This window comes from Cucurbita pepo, chromosome 19 (assembly GCF_057944985.1).
Source record: "Cucurbita pepo subsp. pepo isolate OVF chromosome 19, ASM5794498v1, whole genome shotgun sequence".
In the NCBI taxonomy this organism is placed as follows: domain Eukaryota; kingdom Viridiplantae; phylum Streptophyta; class Magnoliopsida; order Cucurbitales; family Cucurbitaceae; genus Cucurbita; species Cucurbita pepo.
This window is the reverse complement of record NC_141816.1, coordinates 907436-928628: the sequence shown is the minus strand read 5'-3', so window position 1 is coordinate 928628 and position 21193 is coordinate 907436. Positions and strand designations below refer to the sequence as shown.

Genomic DNA, 21193 nt, shown 5'->3' with positions numbered 1-21193 from the left:
TTCTTGGTTCGGACTTAGTTTGAGAGCGAGCGGTCGTGCTCTTTCGAATATTTGAACAAAAAAAACGAAACAAAAACAAAAATAAAGGGCTAGAGTTGGCAATGCATGCTAAACCATCCACCAACATTTGTTTGCTATTCTTGAAAACCACACAATTTCTTGTTACTAATAAGGAAAAAGGAAAAAGAAAACAAACAATTTCTCTGTCTTTTCTCCTCTCTTCCCTTTCCAATTTTCCCTTTTTCTTCGTCTCTTCTCAATTTCTTCAACATTTTAACCTCAAACCCATGGAGTTTGCATAAAAACAAAATACGTCTTTCCGTTCGTTTAGTGTTCCGATCAAGAGACTCGGGTTTGTGTTCGTTCTCCCATTTGTGCACTTGGGTTTGTGTTCGTTCTCCCATTTGTGCACTTTCTACGTTATTACCTTTCATTTTGTGAAGAATACTTATAAATGGTAAATTTTTTCATAGTAAGACATCCTGTATTTGAATCTCTTGATTATCACCAACGGATCAAATTGATATTCAAACCCATTTCATATTTGGTTTAGTTTTATGGTATATTGTGTTGGAACCCATGTCGGGTGGTGTCGTGTGTTGAAAGTTCAAACCCTAATAATTTAGGTTTGAGAATTAGTTTTATAGAACCTTGAGGGGGGGAAAAAATATAATTTTGAATTTGGTGATTTGAATAAAAAAAAAACGTGTTGGCCATTAACAATTCTTGTTCGTGGCTCCAACCACTTGGAAGAAACTGATTTTTCATCTAGTTCTTGAATTGAATATGTTTGATTAAATGAAAAACCATGTTGGATTTCATTCTTTGTCGGAATCTGATCGGAGATCGCGATTTGCTGCAGCCATTAATGTGGTCTAAGTCCGATAATAAACCGGACGGATCTGAGGTACATGCGTATGTAAATTCGATCAATATTCGGAGTTTTATCGGAATGAATTAGGGCTCGATCATGCATGAGATTGTTGAATTAGATGTGTTTTACATGATTATGAAAATTATTGATGATCATCGTCTTGAATTCAGATGTTTAGCAACTCATCAAAGGGGGAAAACGATTGTCACGGAGGAATGAACGTAAACGCACCAAATTTCGTGAAAAATCCTCCGGATTCTCTCAGAAGAATCGATCAAATCGCCAAAAACGGCATAAATTCCGGGAATCAGACGGCGACGATGAACCACGAGTTTCATTCCGGGCAGGCAGGGGGGTCGATTGCGCCGATTCCGAGCGGTGCACCTGCAACAAACATGAAGAACATCAACAATAACAACAACTCTACTTTCTTTCCGACGAAGAGCGGCAGCGATGGCATGGAGACGCTAGGAATGGTGATTAAACCGCACACAGGCGGGGATGTGCGATGGGACGCTGTGAACATGGTGTCGAAAGGAGGCCAGTTGAATCTGAGCCATTTCAGGCTTCTGAAGCGGCTTGGTTATGGCGATATCGGAAGTGTTTATCTGGTGGAATTGAGAGGAACTGATACGTTTTTCGCCATGAAAGTTATGGACAAAGCTTCATTGGCGAGTCGGAATAAGGTTGTTAGGGCACAGACGGAGAGGGAGATTTTAGGGCTTTTGGATCATCCATTTTTGCCGACTCTGTATTCCTATTTCGAAACTGATAAGTTCTATTGCTTGGTTATGGAGTTTTGTAGCGGCGGAAATCTTCATTCTCTTCGTCAGAAACAACCTAACAAGTATTTCACAGAAGAAGCTGCCAGGTTCATGTTCATGTTCATATCATCATTTCCGATTCTTCGATTCTTAATTTGAAAACTCTTGGATTTTGCTTAATCACAAGTTCTTGATTCATAATTTCAGATTCTATGCATCAGAAGTTCTATTAGCACTCGAATATCTTCACATGTTAGGAATAGTTTACAGAGATTTGAAACCAGAGAACCTGTTAATCCGAGACGAAGGTCACATCATGCTCTCCGATTTCGACCTCTCTCTCCGCTGCTCCGTCAGCCCTACTCTCGTCAAATCCTCCTCCGTCAATGTCAATGGCAGCTCCACCACCGGACACGCTGGCACCAACGGTGGCGGCAGCGGCAGCGGCGGTATCCTCGACGACGAGTTCGCCGTCCATGGATGTATGCAGCCTTCCAACTTCCTCCCTCGCATCCTCCCTTCCAAGAAGAATCGCAAGTCGAAATCCGACTTCGGCCTCTTCGTCGGCGGAGCATTGCCGGAACTCATGGCGGAGCCGACGAATGTTAGATCGATGTCGTTCGTCGGCACGCACGAGTATTTAGCGCCGGAGATCATCCAAGGCGAAGGCCATGGCAGCGCCGTCGACTGGTGGACATTTGGAATCTTCCTCTACGAGCTTCTTCACGGAACAACGCCGTTTAAAGGATCTGGAAATAGAGCTACTCTGTTTAATGTTGTCGGACAGCCGCTTAGATTCCCGGAGACGCCGCAGGTGAGTCTACAGGCGAGGGATCTGATCAGAGGCCTTCTTGTGAAGGAGCCGCAAAAGAGAATCGCGTACAGAAGAGGCGCTACTGAGATTAAACAGCATCCGTTCTTCGATGGAGTGAACTGGGCGTTAGTGAGAAGCGCTATGCCGCCGCACGTGCCGGAGCCGGTCGACTTCTCACAGTTCGCCCGTAAGAAGAGCGGTGGTAGCGGTGGAGGCAGTGGCGGTGGAGCGGTAGAAGTAGCAGCGGCAGCAGCAGCGGCAGGAGCGGCGGCGGCGGCGGCGTCACCTGGGGAGAGTTCTTCGCCTTCTACTGGTCGCGATCCCAATTATGTGGATTTTGAATACTTCTAGGCAGGAAAAAGGTGAAAATTTATTCATTTATTTTATAATCTTTTTATTCAGATGAATATTATTATTTTAACATAAATAGTCACATATTTTTCTTTTTTTTTTTTTTATTATTTTTATTCGTATTTTTCTTTTTTTCTTTTTATTTTTATTCAGAGATGGAGAGAGGTTTCTCTGTGTTTGCTTCCTCTAATTCATTCTTTTGTGTAATTATTCACATCAATTATATATTAAAATACATAACAAATATTATTTTATGATTGTATACGGATTACCTAACAAATTAATTTAAGCATAACTCAACTCTAATGTTAAATCGATTTAAAATTATATATTCAAATTTCTATCTCACAGATTAAAAGTACCGAAAAAAATAATCATCGTTTCAAAAGAAGTAAAACTGTGCATCTACCTGTCCAATAATCACACGAGCAACGGGTCTTAGATTGTTTTTATGAGATCCCACATCAATTGGAGGGTGGAACGAAACATTTCTTATAAAGGCGTGAAAACTTTTTCTTGTCATACGCGTTTTAAAATCGTGAAATTGATGACAATACATAACGGGTCAGAGCGAACAATATCTGCGGGCGATGAGCTTGGATTATTACAACTTTGGAACTTCATTTGTAAGATTTCAATAAAGTAGTATAACGCTAAAAAGTGTTAGAAATATGAAAATTTCTCGAGGCAAATTGTAACGACTCGAAATTTTCTACTTAATTGGTCGCTACTGTACACGTACCATAAACATTAAATGCGGAAGAATTCATTAAAATTCCATAAAACATAATCTTTATCTTAAAATACAGCAATGGACTTATGTGTTTCGAAAACATCTTTAAAACGAAGCAACAAAAGACTAAATAAAATGAATAAGAGTTTAAGTTAAAAACATCCTAGTCTCGAGTTGCGATGTCGTCGTCAGCCGTACAGGAATGCCTTGCATTAACCTGAAACCCTATGCATGTGCCATGATCTCGAGTTGCGATGTCGTCGTCAGCCGTACAGGAATGCCTTGCATTAACCTGAAAAATGCTTTGTAACGACCCAGATCCAGAGAGTTGCGATGTCGTCGTCAGCCGTATAGGAATGCCTTGCATTAACCTGAAACCCTATGCATGTGCCATGATCTCGAGTTGCGATGTCGTCGTCAGCCGTACAGGAATGCCTTGCATTAACCTGAAAAATGCTTTGTAACGACCCAGATCCAGAGAGTTGCGATGTCGTCGTCAGCCGTATAGGAATGCCTTGCATTAACCTGAAACCCTATGCATGTGCCATGATCTCGAGTTGCGATGTCGTCGTCAGCCGTACAGGAATGCCTTGCATTAACCTGAAAAATGCTTTGTAACGACCCAGATCCACTGCCAGCAGATATTGTCTTCTTTGGGCTTTCCCTTTCGGGCTTCCCCTCAAGGCTTTAAAACGCGTCTGCTAGAGGAAGGTTTCCTTACCCTTATAAAGGGTGACTTGTTCTCCTCCCCAACCAATGTGGGACATAACAATTCACCCCCCTTCAAGACCCAGCGTCCTCGCTGGCACTCGTTCCTTTATCCAATCGATGTGGGACCGCCCCCAAATCCACCCTCCTTTGGGGCCCAGTGTCCTTACTAGCACACCGTCTCGTGTCTACCCCCTTTGGGGAACAACGAGAAGGCTGGCACATTGTCCGGTGACTGGCTCTGATACCATTACCTATCTTTTGTTTCGTTTCGTTTCGTTTCGTTTTTCCTGCGGTGTAATCCTAATAGGTAATCGTGGACGTGTACCATATACTCTACACGTAGCCCATACGTACGAGTATGGGCTCACCAGCTAGTTCGCACACCGCTGGGCCACTGTCCCTAGCCGGTGGGCATACTCTGGGAGCCCCTTATACCGGGACCCGTTAAAACTAGAACCGTCACGACAGCGCTATGCAAAGCATAACGATCGTTGTCCTGCCATTGGATGTACGCGTCCGTACCCTCGTGATGGGATCGGGGTATCCCCCAAATGCATGAGCACACAATATGCATGAGGTCCCACTAGTCCTACAGTTATCATTAATGAACATAACCCTCTATCACGTTTTCATGCTTACATGTCATTCTCATTCTCATTTCTTTACATATCATACATATTCCTAACAGGATTATATTTCATGCAATTTACCGTATTTCATGTCATACAATTCATGCAGTTACATTCAAATATTCATACAAACAAGCCATAATCGTTCAAGGATCACACATCGTTACATGCATTACACATCACATCAGACTAAAAGCATACATTCACGTTCACATAACTACATACTTAAGCACAATAATCTAGCATACAATGCATCATATCATAAACAAGTCATAACGTAAACACTTCATAGTCATATCGTTCTCTAACTTATCATAGCCTTAACGTTCTTATACCTATCACAGACATATCATTACGTAACGTACCTTAGTCATATCATCACCAGAACGTATCCTAACGCATCGTTCTATCAATCTATCACAAACCTATCCATTTCTACCCATACCTAACCGTATTCTTTCATCAATCTCTCCTATCCATAGCACTCCGATATGTAACCTAACCTTAACGTTTCATGAACGTATCTTACTCCTATCGTTACATTTCGTTTTGTGCATCCTTCTCGTATCCTATCTCAAACATCTCCTAGAGCACATCGTACCATAATTATTATCATACAATCCACATATTATAACATAACATAACATATAAGAAGCATATCGATCCACAGACAATTCACACATATCAATATATATGACACGTGCAGAACCACAGGGCACGTGTCAACATCAAATATAACCATGCCGATAGTAAGGTCACTTACTGAGTATTTCTTTAAATACTCAAGCCATGTGCTACTACATTTTTCAGGTTAAGGCAATGCATTCTTGTACGGCTGATGACGGCATCGCAACTCGAGATTATGGCACATGCATAGGGTAGTGGTATTTGTTTTCTTAGATTTAGGCTAGACTAGGATGTTTTTAACTTAAACTCTTATTCATTTTATTTAGTATTTTGTTGTATCGTTTTAAAGATGTTTTCGAAATACGTAAGTTCATGGCTGTGTTTTAAGATAAAGGTTATGTTTTATGGAATTTTAATGAAGTCTTCCGCATTTAATGTTTATGGTACGTGTACAGTAGCGACCTTAAATTAAGTAGAAAATTTCGGGTCGTTACACAAACAGACAATTTCGATAAGTTTATATGAATTAGTCCAAGCAAACATTGAATAGCATAGAGTCATCCCAAAGTAGGATTTACGCCGTGAAAAGTGTTAGAAATATGAAAAATCCTTGAGGAAAATAGACTATTTCGATACGTTCATATGAATTAGTCCGAACAAACATTGAATAGCATAGAGTCATCCCAACGATAGGATTTCATGTCTGAGAGGTTTTTTCTCTATTTGTAAGAGTTAAAGCCTCGTGAAATGTGTCTAGAAGATGAACTTGTCAATCTTGACTCGATCCTCTATCTTTCTCTCTGTGAGCTTGATTAGTTTGTTAATTCCAACTTCATTTGGGTCGAATTAAACTTTCCTAATTTTAAGTCTTTGAAGACTCTCATCGTCATCACGTTAATGTTTGCTCCTAAATCCAAATGTTTATCCTTTCAATAGAAACTAGAATCGTAAAAAAAGTTTTTAGGTCATCAAGCTGTTCGAGAGTTCATTTTTTAGTGGAGCATCACATCAGTTTTATCAGCGAGTTCATGCTTCAGTGGAACTCACTTATATCAAAGTTCAAATTGTTAATGATATTAGTACTGCTCTTCTATCTATATTATTATACACCGACCAGTTTGACACGATCAAAGCTTGTTTCGACTTAAATAAATGCATGATATGTTTTTTATACATGAATTTCATCGATCCATACACGAACAAAACACTTATTTTTCTCAACGTTTTTTCGGCCTTAAATACCTATACTCAAAAAGGCAGGTTGAAAATAGAAATCTAATGAAAATGAGAGCGTTACACAGGAAACATACACGAACAGAACACTTGTATTTCTCAACGTTTTTTTGGACTCAAACGTCTGTCTATACTCAAAAAGTCAGGTTGAAAATAGAAATCTAATGAAAATGGGAGCGTTACACAGGAAACATACATGAACAGAACACTTGTATTTCTCAACGTTTTTTTGGACTCAAACGTCTATACTCAAAAAGTCTAGTTGAAAATAGAAATCTAATGAAAATGGGAGCGTTACACAGGAAACATATATGAACAGAACACTTGTTTTTCTCAACGTTTTTTCGGACTCAAACACCTATACTCAAAAAGGCAGGTTGAAAATAAAAATCTAATGAAAATGGGAGCGTTACACAGGAAACATACACGAACAGAACACTTGTATTTCTCAACGTTTTTTTGGACTCAAACGTCTATACTCAAAAAGTCAGGTTGAAAATAGAAATCTAATGAAAATGAGAGCGTTACACAGGAACCATACACGAACAGAACACTTGTATTTCTCAACGTTTTTTTAGACTCAAACGTCTATACTCAAAAAGTCAGGTCGAAAATAGAAATCTAATGAAAATGGGAGAGAAAACAAAGAAAATTCTTCATTATCCCTAATTATATTTTAGTTACCGGTTAAATTAATAAAAATATTTTTAAATTTTACATTTTTTCTTTAAATTATCACCAAACTTTTAAAGGTTTTAATAACACGGTTAAAACTTTTTCAAAATTACACAAATACCCTCCAACTTTCAAATCTTTTTTATGTACTCCGATTAATTTTAGAATTTTTAACGGTTTCAAAAACTCTTTAAATTATCACCGAACTTTTCAAGGTTTTAATAACACGTTAAAACTTTTTCAAAATTACACAAATACCCTCCAACTTTCAAATCTTTTTTATATACCCCGATTAATTTTAGAATTTTTAACGGTTTCAAAAACTCTTTAAGTTATCACCGAACTTTTCAAGGTTTTAATAACACGTTAAAACTTTTTCAAAATTACACAAATACCCTCCAACTTTCAAATCTTTTTTATATACCCCGATTAATTTTAGAATTTTTAACGGTTTCAAAAACTCTTTAAATTATCACCGAACTTTTCAAGGTTTTAATAACACGGTTAAAACTTTTTCAAAATTACACAAATACCCTCCAACTTTCGAATCTTTTTTATATACCCCGATTAATTTTAGAATTTTTAACGGTTTCAAAAACTCTTTAAATTATCACCGAACTTTTCAAGGTTTTAATAACACGGTTAAAACTTTTTCAAAATTACACAAATACCCTCCAACTTTCGAATCTTTTTTATATACCCCGATTAATTTTAGAATTTTTAACGGTTTCAAAAACTCTTTAAATTATCACCGAACTTTTCAAGGTTTTAATAACACGGTTAAAACTTTTTCAAAATTACACAAATACCCTCCAACTTTCGAATCTTTTTTATATACCCCGATTAATTTTAGAATTTTTAACGGTTTCAAAAACTCTTTAAATTATCACCGAACTTTTCAAGGTTTTAATAACACGGTTAAAACTTTTTCAAAATTACACAAATACCCTCCAACTTTCGAATCTTTTTTATATACCCCGATTAATTTTAGAATTTTTAACGGTTTCAAAAACTCTTTAAATTATCACCGAACTTTTCAAGGTTTTAATAACACGTTAAAACTTTTTCAAAATTACACAAATACCCTCCAACTTTCGAATCTTTTTTATATACCCCGATTAATTTTAGAATTTTTAACGGTTTCAAAAACTCTTTAAGTTATCACCGAACTTTTCAAGGTTTTAATAACACGTTAAAACTTTTTCAAAATTACACAAATACCCTCCAACTTTCAAATCTTTTTTATATACCCCGATTAATTTTAGAATTTTTAACGGTTTCAAAAACTCTTTAAATTATCACCGAACTTTTCAAGGTTTTAATAACACGGTTAAAACTTTTTCAAAATTACACAAATACCCTCCAACTTTCAAATCTTTTTTATGTACTCCGATTAATTTTAGAATTTTTAACGGTTTCAAAAACTCTTTAAATTATCACCGAACTTTTCAAGGTTTTAATAACACGTTAAAACTTTTTCAAAATTACACAAATACCCTCCAACTTTCAAATCTTTTTTATATACCCCGATTAATTTTAGAATTTTTAACGGTTTCAAAAACTCTTTAAGTTATCACCGAACTTTTCAAGGTTTTAATAACACGGTTAAAACTTTTTCAAAATTACACAAATACCCTCCAACTTTCGAATCTTTTTTATATACCCCGATTAATTTTAGAATTTTTAACGGTTTCAAAAACTCTTTAAGTTATCACCGAACTTTTCAAGGTTTTAATAACACGTTAAAACTTTTTCAAAATTACACAAATACCCTCCAACTTTCAAATCTTTTTTATATACCCCGATTAATTTTAGAATTTTTAACGGTTTCAAAAACTCTTTAAATTAGCACCGAACTTTTCAAGGTTTTAATAACACGGTTAAAACTTTTTCAAAATTACACAAATACCCTCCAACTTTCGAATCTTTTTTATATACCCCGATTAATTTTAGAATTTTTAACGGTTTCAAAAACACCACCATATTTCTAAAAAATAAATATCTTTAAGTTTTTTTATAAAATTTTTAACTTTTTGAAAAAGTTTAAAAATATTCTTAGTGTTAGTATATGAATTGGACGGGTAGTACTGTGTTTAAAAAATATCCCGTGTTAGTATAAAGTTTTAAGTGTATTTATTTTAGAATAAAGTATAAATTATTTCTAAGGGTATTTTTGACTTTTTATTTTTATTTTTTATTTTTTAAAATAATTAATTTAACCTTATATTTATTATAAAATTTGGATACGAAAAGAACAAAGAAACGAGTTGCCATTGTTTTTGTGGAGTCGACTGTAAAAGGTCTGAAGTAATTTTGTGTTGAACGAACACAAATAGCCACAGAATCAGAGACTTTGATCAATTCAATTGGAATCCGTTCGAATCCTGCTGTAGTTTGTTGCAGTATATACACGCCAAGCTTCTTCCTTCTCCTGGAGGGTTTTTCTCGCGCGGCTGAAGAGTTCGGAAGACAAAAGAAATGGTTCCGATGACGGCCCTAGCTTAGGCGGCCATGGGAGACAACAATAACACCAACAGAGGCCTTGTTTCGGCCAACGCCGCCGCTAATTCTAACCGGAACAACAACGGCAGCCACCACAAGAAGCCGGAGTGGCTGCAGCAGTACGATCTAATTGGGAAGATCGGAGAGGGTACCTATGGCCTTGTGTTCCTTGCTAAAATCAAACCCCCTTCGCCCAGTCGCGGTAAGTCCATTGCCATCAAGAAGTTCAAGCAATCCAAGGACGGTGATGGCGTCTCCCCAACTGCCATCCGCGAAATTATGGTTATTTTCCTTCTCTTTCACTTTTCTTATTCGTATGTCTTCAATTTGATTCGATTATTTTTGTTTTAGGCTGAGAAAGGACAAGAACAAGAACAAGAACAAGAGTTCAGAACATATAGTTATTGATTTTATTACATTGCCCCTTGTTAATTTCTTTTCCTACGCCAGAAACTGGACATATTTTGGGATTCCTTTTTCCAATAATTCATGACAAAAAAAAAAAAAAAAAAATTAGGGCTTTCTCGAACTTGATTCCTTGTTTCTGCTGGAGCTGTTAATCTTGCATTAAGCATGCCTGGTTAATTAAACTTCTCTATCTTTTATGGTTCAGTTACTGCGGGAAATAACACACGAGAATGTCGTCAAGCTTGTAAATGTTCATATCAATCATACAGATATGTCGCTGTATCTAGCTTTCGATTATGCTGAACATGACCTTTATGTAAGTATCTCTTGCTTCAAATTGTTATGTTAAAGGATTGATTTGATTTGATAAGGGTGGTTAAGACTGAAAATTTCACTGCCCTTTTTGAGGAAAGGAGCCTACCGTTTATTTACTAATCAACTCTTCTTGTCATGTGCATATCTGTATAATATGGTGATTTTTGTATATCTTTACAGGAAATCATTAGACATCATCGGGACAAGGCTAACCATCCCCTTAATCAGTACACCGTTAAATCTTTGCTTTGGCAACTTCTCAATGGATTGAACTATCTCCACAGGTAAACTTGCAGTGTGCCACTTTCTTAAATTTAATTTCTCATCACAAGAAGACTTCTAACATAATTTCGCGTTCTGCTGCAGTAATTGGATCATTCATCGTGATTTAAAGCCATCGAATATTTTGGTAAAATTTATATGAAATCTATGTTCTGTTTGCTGAACAACCTCGTTATCTCTCTACTTTAGGTTCTGCGTAAGCTGTTGTCCTCTTATGTGTAGACTTGTCTTTTTGCTTGTGTGTTTGTTCCATTACCAGGTAATGGGTGAAGGAGAAGAACAAGGATTGGTTAAAATAGCTGATTTTGGACTTGCAAGAATATACCAAGCTCCCTTGAAGCCATTATCTGAAAATGGAGTACTGATCTCTTTGTTTATTTCTTTTTTAGTTCAACTAATATTTTGTAGATGACATAATATAACTGGGAATGGGATAACGATAAGTCCAATTTTAAAGAGTTTTAATGCTAAATACAATGTAAAAATTATTTTACATGACAACAAAAAGTCTTCATGGTTAACTATTCTAAGTTTTGAGGGAAGAGAGAAAGCAATGACCCCTGCTGGAATTAGAAAATTTTATACCATCTAAATATGCTAAGTGGATAGAAAATCTAGAAGATTAAGTTTTAGGGCTGGAGTTGAAAGATACGGAGTACCTAATAAAATTAAGGCTAAATAGGTGACCAACCTTTAACCTAATGCCTTTTAAGAATACGTACAACATTGAATGATAAAAAATGGAAAAAACTACCATCATTAACATCCTTGATGCCCTGAAATTGAACCTGATTTCCTTCGAGTTTTTGAGGTGTCATTTGTCATTTTCTTGTAGGTTGTCGTCACCATTTGGTATCGTGCACCTGAACTTCTCCTTGGAGCAAAACACTATACTAGTGCTGTTGGTATCCTTGATAAAATCATTTAAACTCTAAAGTGGAGCCATTTTGGGCTGTCCTATGATCGATGCATTTTACTTGGAACCTAAATATTTGCTAATACATTGAACTTATGCTTGACTTCATGCCCTAATCTCAATTGGTGCATCAATATGAGAATTCGTTGTTTCAGCTTCAGTTTCAGGACATGAATTTTTTTTCCAGTCTTATGTACAAATTATCCTATTTAATACATGGTAAATTATAGTTCTACTGTTCGTTGGTGTAAGGGCATATTTTACAAAGAAAGGATCAATTCTATTAATGTGAAAATGATGAGGAGTAGAATTATATCATTTAGGATTCATCTATTCGACACATGATCTGAGAATGAGTAAAGAAACATGGAAATGAGGGTCATTATAAAAGCTTCCCATCACAGGAAGGTATAAACATGCACTGTCTAGATGAGTTTTGCATGAGGGTTGGTTTGAATGTGAAATCTTTATTGCTTATCCGTTGCAAATATCGATGCCCTATGGGTAGTAGACTAGGATATATTCTTATCCTGAGTAAAAACAATCATTCCTTTATTTAGAACATTAGATATGTGGGCTGTTGGATGTATTTTTGCTGAGCTCTTGACACTGAAGCCATTGTTTCAAGGGCAAGAAGTCAAAGGGAATCCAAATCCTTTCCAGGTATAAAAGTTTTCTTGCATCCCATTCACCCTGTTGTTAGTGTTTGATTCTCTTTACACTGGGTCTGCTAATTAATAATGTTTTATCATTGTAATGTTTGTGCTGCATTACAATGAAACCTTTTGTTTGAGCAGCTTGATCAACTCGACAAGATATTTAAGGTTTTAGGTAATGAATTGCTTATTTGTCTCCATTTCTCCTGTATATACAACAAATTGTTTCTTAATGTCATTAATTTACTAGGCCATCCCACGGTAGAGAAGTGGCCAACACTTGCTAATCTTCCACATTGGCAACAAGATTTACAGCATATACAGGGACATAAATAGTAAGTTTTTTTTTTTCTTTTTCATATCGAACCAAAAATAAGCTTCCCTGTGGAAACTCTTACTTAAAACCCTCTTTTATAGCATGTTGTGCACATGTTATGATCATGTTTTCATTGGCCTTTGTTTTTGACAGTGACACTGCTGGATTGTTTAATGTTGTGCACCTTTCTCCAAAAAGTCCTGCGTATGATCTTCTATCCAAAATGCTTGAGTATGTCTACCATTTTTAGAACTTGATTTTCTACCATAGAGTTTTTATCAATATATCAATACAGTTCAGACTGTGCTTTTGCAGCCTGTAGATTATTATCGTCCGTTTATATATTTATAGAAAAGAATGATTCGTTATTGTTAATGCTAATGATATATATCTAGTATTTATATACTGTTCTAGAGAAAAAATAAATAAGTTTGTGGATATGAAATATCAACAGATTTAAGATATGGTAAAACGGTAAAGCATATTGATAGAGTTTAGGTTGTTGTTATGAAGACATAATCTCTCTCCATTCTTGTATTTTGTGGAGATTTCATTGTGTTAATTTTTCTTCCCTATTGGTATAGCTGTACAATGTTCTTTTGCAGTGTCGACAGGCTTAATGTTGCATACATATATTCTAGGAGAAAAATGTTGATATTGATGGAAACTTTGGTATTACTAGAAATATTTGGAAACACCATGGAATTCATAGGACAAATGAAAATAGTTGGAATAATTAATGATGCTCTAATATTTACCTAAGTTCACTTGGTCAAATGCCATGCTTGCATGTCAAGACCTCACAAATTTATACCACCTATCTTATTGACACTTCTTGAATTGTTGAAGAAACTTTCTTAGTTGATAGGATGTTTGTGAAATGTTCATTTTGAAGTTTCATTTCATTTGGGCTGTTTGTGTGTTCGGAGAAACTTGTCACTAAACTTAGTTTTATATATTTGTGCTCTTTGTTTTTTTAAAATGTTATTTTGAAGTTCTGTTTTCTATTGCAGTTGTTGTCCTTTACGAAACTTGTCATTAGTTTGAGCACAGATTCTCTCATCAAGTCTGTATGCACTCCACTGCATCATTCATGTGACCATGCTAGTATATTCACTTGTGTGCTATTAATAGTTAACCTTCTGCATCATTCACGTGCCCACATCAGTTTGCTCGGGAGTTGCATCTATTTCATGCCCTCAAGTTAGAGTAACCATAATTCTGTGTCTTCAAAAAGTTACACCTGAACGATTTTAAGTTTGCTTGGAATAACAAGTTTTATCTGTTAATTTAGTACGGCGTGGACTTTTTAGTCTTTTTATGCATGGTAAAATTTTCCTGAGATAGTTCTATTACTTCATTGGAATTTTAAGTTGCTAACTTCCTTTTTGGTCAGGTATGATCCTCGAAAGCGTATAACAGCAGCCCAAGCTCTTGAGCATGAGTATGATTTTTCTCTACACCACTTTCCAATCCTTATTGTGTGCTTTTTTGGTATTATTATTATATTGGAATTTCTGATGTGATATTTTAACCCTTCTTTTCAGCTATCACCCGAATGTGTACATGTAATGTGGAATTTTGTTATTATCATTAAATTGTCTTAAATATAATTGCACATTGTTATGTCAATGCATGTGGAATTTTTAGTTTTGCTTATTTTATAGAGAAACAAAGTTTAATTTGAATTAGATGTCAATACTGAAATGTTTACAAACAGAGCATATGATTAATTTTATATTAATGTTTTTTACCTTTTTTAAATGGAAACAAATATTTCAAGGATGGTATGGAATTTATAAAAAATAATAATAAAGAGAGGAGAACCTAGCCCAAAGTCAAGGAAGGTCACATAAAGGCCTTCCTATTAGCTAAAATAATGTTGAGATAATAATCTAGTAAGGGGTAACATTTACACCAAGAAGGGGCCTGTTAAGAAGCTGAATTAAGAACTGTGAGACTATATTCTATGAAGGGAGTTTCATGTACTTCAAGAGGATCTATTAAATGATGAATTCGAACACATCAAAAGATCTAAGGTGTTGTTGGATTATCTGGAAATCTTCCAGAGGAAAGTCTTGTTGAAATGCAACCAAAGGATCCTCTTTCCTCTCATGGACTGGGGACCAGCCAAAGTTGAAGCGAGAAGATCTATGCTGTGTGGGGGAGCAGACTACCAGTATCTATAGGCGAATGGGCTTGTTATGAATAAATGGCATTGTAAATAGGTGAGAGAAACCCAGTTTACTCTTCTTCTGGAAGAAAAGTTTTTGTGGGAAAGGGAGATGAACCAGGGGTATCTTTGGCTTAAAGGTCCAAGTCCCAGCCAACTGTCAAGCTAAAAAGATGCCTAAGCATCTATTTGCCAGAAGAGATTGGTTTGGGGAGGAAAGGAGAGAGAGAGTGCCTTAGGAGAAGCAGTGCAATAACCATTTTGTTACTGGAAGGGTGGTTCAGCTGTCTCCGCCATAAAGAATTCTTCTGAAAAAATATTTCCAAATCTACTTTTCTATAAGAGATTGGTTTCACGTAATTGATATGCCGTGTTGGTCTTGCATGATTTTTGGCAGTTGGACATGGTGTAATATTGAAGATAGTTTTTTTTCCTTGTTTTTCAGGTATTTTCGATTAGAACCACTGCCAGGATACAAGTATGGTTTTGTTTCTACTTATTTGTTGGATATTTCCCTTTTAAGTTGGAATATTTAGCATTTAGTTTCATCACTTTAACGGGGGTATATGTATTGCAATTTTAGTGCTCTAGTACCAATTCAACCTGGAGAGAAGGTCATTAATTATCCAACTCGCCCTGTGGACACAACCACGGATTTTGAGGGAACAACTAGCCTTCAGCCCCCACAAACGGTAAGCTGTATTATGTAAAGTTTTTTTCTTCTTCTCTTTTAAGATACAAAATTATAGTAATCATATATGAATAAGTGGGCATGTGGAATTTTTTGTTAAACAAAATTATGAGTGCTCCCAGGCTGCTATTATTCAATTTGTTTACCTATGCATTAACCATTTTCCCATTCCCATGACATCCAATAGGGAATGGCTGTCTATTGTGAAAAATTTCTTTTCCGTTTCATTCATCATGATATTTAGATAGCTGCAAATGAGTTGCCATCAAACATGAATCATGAATAATGAGATTTGATTTGATCAAATATTGAAAGCCCTTGCTCACTCTATTCTAGATAAAGGACAGCTTTTCATCAAGATGTTCTTGCCTCTTGATTTAGGCACTTAGCTTTTAAGACCTAAGAAGCATGGATACGAATACGAAATACGTATACAATACGACATAGACACTGTGACACGTCACTTTAAAAATTTAGGACACATACATAGCAAGGACATCTTTATTAAAATATATGTTCGCAAAATATTTATCTTTTTTATGCAATGAAATTCAATATCTGTAAGTTTCTGCATCTATATGCTTAAAAATAGGACTTTGATGTATTTCACCCTCAAAATTTATTATTATGTCAATTGAGTATACTCAACAAGTGTTCGATACGTGTTTAACAAATGTTGAACATATATTGACTTTGTAGAACTAGTGTCTAACCCATTTTTTGTGCTAATGAGTATCCTATACGTGTCCAATAAGTGTTGGAGCATCCAAACTAAAGTGTCGGTGATTCATTGCTCAAGACCTTTATGTGTTTATGGGCTTTTGATTCAATCAAATAGGCTACCTATCATGTCAGTAAAGAGAGTTTTTTGGTTCCTCAAGGACATTCCAGGTTTAGAGGCAGGTGTGTTAGTTCAGAAAAAAAAATTTAAACAGAAAATAATCAATTATTGAAAACTTTAAACTTCAATAACTAAGAAATGATTGGACCATGGGTACTAGAATGCTACAAACAAGCATGGTTGAAAGTCTTTTTTGAGCACGTTGTTTCTCTGCCAATACAGCTTTCCTGGATCCCCAATGGGTCATCCAGTAAAATGTCTTTCATTTCTTGTTTCTTGTTTTCCTTGTTTTAAGAAACGTAAGTACTGAATAAGGTTCTCTGTTTTTCGTTTCTCATTGCAAAGAAACGTTTGCAATGTCGTATATAAATTTTGAAAATATCAAAATCTGGTTTCTCGTTTCTCTTTCTTGTTCTCATTTCTAAATTTTCAGAAAAAACATAAATAAGATCAATATTTTATCATTTTATACTCATATATGCATAATAAATGATTTCAAAATAAACATATCATCATGATTTCGATTATTTATTTTAAAAGTTACTTTTCATATGAAGTTTTGGTTTCTTTTAAACAAATAGAATTTAAGAGAACAAGCAACAAAAAAGTGTTTTGTTTTATTGTTTAATAAAACTGTGAAGAGAAACTTTGCCAAGTATAGTTTTTTTTCCTTGAAAAATGACAACATAGGAAATGAGGAACATTACCATCCCTAAAAAAATTTTATCTTGCAACATATAATTTGTATTTGTTATAGTACTACCCAGTGGTCCAAGGTAGATGTAAAATGACGTTCTAACTCACATTTTTTCACTAAATAAGCTATGAATTCTATCTTCTATTGCAAACTAGATATCTTTGGACGACTTCATAGTTTAACTCCTAAGTTTCCTGTCTTTAGTAGAGCATGTCAAGCACCTTGCTTTCTTATCACCACAACATCCAATAAAGCACTTCAAAACTTCGAGGGTAAGTTTTAAAGGGTAAAATACATGATATATCATGGCTATGATGATAACATCATCAATATATGCAATTAGCAATGTAATACCACTTTCTGCCATCAGTAGAAAGCTGAGTGATTTGACTGTTTTCTTTACCCCAAATACTAGACTTAACTGTCTAGCGAACAATATTTCTCTATTTGCAAGGTATTGAGAATTCCACCTTATCCACTATTTTAATAAACATGCCTCAGTGCTAGGTTCCTCTAGAAGCGTGGTGCATCGCTAATAAAATGAGAAAGCGAGTTGCCTATAATCCTGTACAGATATCTGAAAGTCTCTCATTTCTCTCATTGTCAAACTTTTGTCTTATCTTCAATTGTCAACAGGCGTCTGGAAATGCTGTAAACATGCAAGGTGCTCATGCTGTGGCAGGCAGATCTGTCCCTCGGCCGATGATAGGAGTTGGCATGCCAAGGATGCCGCCTCAGGGCATGGGTCCTTATAACCTTGCATCTCAGGCTGGGATGGGCATGAATCCTGGTGGCATCCCTATGCAGCGTGGTGTTTCTGCTCAAGCTCATCAGCAACAACAGGTTGGTTATTTATGCCAATTCTATTAGTTCTTAAAATTGTTTTGTACATCTGTAGATGAATGTCACTAATCATAATGGCCTTCGTTTTCTCCCTTAATATTTCAAAATAGTTAAGGAGAAAAGATCCAGGAATGGGAATGCCAGGCTATCCTCCACAGCAGAAACAACAAAGACGCTACTGAGGTAATAGATCTCAACGACTCTGTTAGTTGCATATAAGCTTTAATGGCCTTCGTTTGCCACGGTAGTATGTTTAGTTGCATACAAGCTTGGAGTATCTTTATGATCCGTACCTCAATTTGCCATGGTAGTATGTAGGTTGTGAATGGTTGATTTTCTTGTTTACTGGAAATATGGTGGAAATGACACGTTATGTTCAACTGTTAACCATGTTCAAAACAGTCCAAACATTACTGAGAAGCTTCAATATTTCCATGTTGGAGGAGGTACTCTAGACGTCTTGACACAGACTATATTGTACTGATGGCTGGGCTCTATTTTTTATCCATGAAGTTCCTGTTTTCATGTTAAGGAAAAAAAAAAAAAAAAAGTTTAGGTTCTATTCTTTAGGGTGTCTCCTTCTTGAAATGCCTTTGTTATTCTAGTTTGTCAGAAAATATAGAATTATGGAGAAGATTTGAACGAAGAAAATTTAGTTAACTTAAAAGAAAAATGAGGAAAGTCTCAGTTTCCTCGTTAAAGCAAGCACAAAAAAATAGGGAGATATTGTCCAAGCAAGTGAATTGTAATAGGCAAGCAAGTAAATGGTAAATTGTAATAGTCCAAGTCCACTGCTAGTAGATATTGTCCGCTTTGGCTTGTTATGTATTGCTGTCAGCCTTACGGTTTTAAAACCCATCTGTTAGGGAGAGAGGTTTCTACACCCTTGTAAGGAATGCTTCGTTTCCCTCTCCAATTGATGTGGGATCTCACAATCTACCCTCCTTAGGGCCAGCGTTTTCGTTGGCACCCCGTCCGGTGTCTGGCTATGATATCATTTTTAACAGCCCAAGCCCAACGCTAGTAGATATTGTCCGTTTTGGCCCGTGAGATCTCACATAAATCCTGGTCTATAGTCTTTTCGGTGTTCAATTTTGTCAAGATCTATAAGTTCTTTTGAATTTATTCATCTTTTACTCAAATGTTCATCATGAATTTCAATTAAACTTCCGCAACAAACCCATTAACGAAATACTACACGGTCATCAGACTTGGGTTATTCTTGAACTACGCTAAATTTTGTTCTTAGCAGTGGTATCAGGAAGATCAGAAATTACTTGTACGCTTCGTCAAAATTTGTCCAGGCCATCTTACAAAGCCAAGGTGTTGCTTGTTGATTTATTTGCTAGCTGAGGTTCATCAACTCGTCTGAATAAGTTAACGACCAAGCATGTTTCTTGACACAGTATCGATTGATGTTAATACATCTCTCAACTTGCTTGCCTGCTCGGTTGCTGCACAGATCAAATGGGGAGAAGGCAAGAATTGCTCCCGGGCATCAGTTTTCTTGATACTAAGCTCCTTCATCTTGATATAAGGTAACTTGGCCTACAAAGAAAGTAGGTCCTCTTGTATGATAATACTCCAAGTTAAGTAGGGTTGTGTTTATTCGGGTAACACGAAACGGTTGCGTGTACTTTATCTATAAGGTTAGAGAAGTTGGAAAGGGAAAAAGAAGATAGGATTATTGAACCCCCATCCCCAAAGAGTAGATCAGTCTCTACTTCCGTAGCCATGTTTGGATCTTTTGTGAAGTTTGCGTAGCTACTGTAATGTATTATGGACTTTATTTATGACTTGAACGACTAATTCTTTTTCATCTTTTCGTTCTAATTTCAGAATACAGGGGGATTTATAAGATATTGCCTTGTTTAAAGCTAAGCTTCACTTAATAAGCACACCGTTTTGTTTTTTTTTTTAATATGTTTTTCATAATTTTTTGGTCGAGCTTTTTGTCTTAAAAAGACATGAATTCTAGAAAAAAAATTTAAAAACATAATCAAATTTTTATAATTAATTATTATTATTTTTTTTAAAAAAGTGGTTGATAAAGCAAGAACATCGTAGGTGCAAGTACTGCTTTTATATGTAATAATGTTTCTTAGAAAAATTATCAAGCTTTAGAACTAACGCTTGCTAATCCAAGCCTAATCTACTTGCACGAGTCAAAGCCTAGCCCACCTTAGGTTGTTTGAGTGCCTAATCGAATTGATCGGGTCATTGTAGGAACAAGGTTAAGTCTACTGATGCCTCAGCTGCATACATCACTGCACTTCCACTTGACACCTATCGTGATCTGTTAAGATGCCTCAGCAGCTGCATACATCACTGCACTTCCACTTGACACCTATCGTGATCTGTTAAGATGTCTCAGCTGCATACATCACTGCACTTCCACTTGACACCTATCGTGATGATAAACGGCTCATCTCACTGTGACCTTATCTTGAATTCTCAAAACTTCTGTCGCTCCATCCCCGTAGGGACAAAGAACCCATCACTGTCTCGACTGTGCTACGGAGGCTCTGGGGAAGTGGAAATAGGAGAGCACTCATCTTGAGGCGGGCTTACTTCTTAGATGCTTTCAGTAGTTATCCGCTTCGCACTTGGCTACCCAGCGTTTACTGTGGGCACGATAACTGGTACACCAGAGGTGCGTCCTTCCCGGTCCTTTCGTACTAGGGAAAGGTCCTCTCAATGCTCTAACGCTCACACCGGATATGGACCACGAGTTTTACCCATTTTTTCATGGTTACATCATTTATTAGTCAAATTCATATTTTGTTAGTAGTTCAATTCTTTGGGATCCTTCCTTTCTTCAAATGAATGAAACGAATAGAGATAGAATCAGATCGATTCTCTAAATATTTTTTTTGGATATTTCTCAATATCTCGACTATTCACGGAATGTGAGAAGCAGATGAATAATCATCCGCTTCCGAAAGAAATCGAAGAATTTCTTGGGAATCCTACAAGATAGGGTAAAGACTAGTCAATTACTAGTGTTGAGTCAAACGATTGATATAATCTTGATAGTGGTAAATATGGTAGCTTTTGACGATATACTAGGCTGACTTGATTATTTAGGCAAGGAGGTGGTAATCAATCCACCATCACAAGTTAGCTTTTAAGTTGAGAGGCG

At 36.1% G+C, this 21193-nt stretch overlaps 2 protein-coding genes and 1 long non-coding RNA gene across 6 annotated transcripts; 2 read left to right on the top strand and 1 right to left on the bottom strand.

Moving 5' to 3' along the window:
- The first annotated feature begins 214 nt into the window (after positions 1-214).
- On the top strand, positions 215-3031 carry LOC111781202 (serine/threonine-protein kinase RHS3-like). Of its 2 annotated transcripts, none has more exons than XM_023661672.2 (3): positions 215-384; positions 1045-1745; positions 1846-3031. In XM_023661672.2, exons 2-3 carry the CDS (start codon positions 1045-1047, stop codon positions 2801-2803), a joined length of 1659 nt encoding a protein of 552 aa, XP_023517440.2. In that variant the 5' UTR covers positions 215-384; the 3' UTR covers positions 2804-3031. The 2 variants fall into 2 exon arrangements, with proteins under 2 accessions (XP_023517440.2, XP_023517438.2); XM_023661670.2 differs by lacking the exon at positions 215-384 and adding an exon at positions 415-907.
- Positions 921-2067, bottom strand: LOC147786568 (uncharacterized). The gene is made up of 2 exons (XR_015414589.1): positions 1928-2067; positions 921-1258 (listed from the first exon to the last, which is right to left on the bottom strand). It is a non-coding gene; the product is annotated as an uncharacterized LOC147786568 (long non-coding RNA).
- Positions 3032-9665: 6634 nt separating the features above from the next.
- On the top strand, positions 9666-19870 carry CDKE;1 (cyclin-dependent kinase E;1). Of its 3 annotated transcripts, none has more exons than XR_015414536.1 (16): positions 9666-10195; positions 10527-10637; positions 10817-10920; positions 11003-11045; positions 11178-11276; positions 11754-11823; positions 12403-12497; positions 12632-12825; positions 12960-13037; positions 14203-14250; positions 15425-15457; positions 15563-15671; positions 17845-18051; positions 18162-18234; positions 19304-19374; positions 19458-19870. XR_015414536.1 is itself a non-coding variant. In XM_023661543.2 (16 exons), the coding sequence occupies exons 1-15, from the start codon at positions 9923-9925 to the stop codon at positions 18231-18233; spliced, it is 1461 nt and encodes a 486-aa protein (XP_023517311.1). In that variant the 5' UTR covers positions 9666-9922; the 3' UTR covers position 18234; positions 19304-19870. The 3 variants fall into 3 exon arrangements, 2 of the variants coding, with proteins under 2 accessions (XP_023517311.1, XP_086976352.1); XM_023661543.2 differs by having other exon boundaries at positions 12632-12665; positions 12741-12825; positions 19304-19870; XM_087120226.1 differs by having other exon boundaries at positions 19304-19870.
- The last annotated feature ends 1323 nt before the right edge of the window (positions 19871-21193 follow it).

Excerpts from the sequence above, each read along its gene's own strand:
- LOC111781202 (XM_023661670.2), top strand. The coding sequence starts at position 809 with ATGTTGGATTTCATTCTTTGTCGGAATCTGATCGGAGATCGCGATTTG. Across the intron at positions 908-1,044 it reads ATAAACCGGACGGATCTGAG|ATGTTTAGCAACTCATCAAA; the intron begins GTACATGCGTAT and ends TCTTGAATTCAG. Across the intron at positions 1,746-1,845 it reads TTCACAGAAGAAGCTGCCAG|ATTCTATGCATCAGAAGTTC; the intron begins GTTCATGTTCAT and ends TCATAATTTCAG.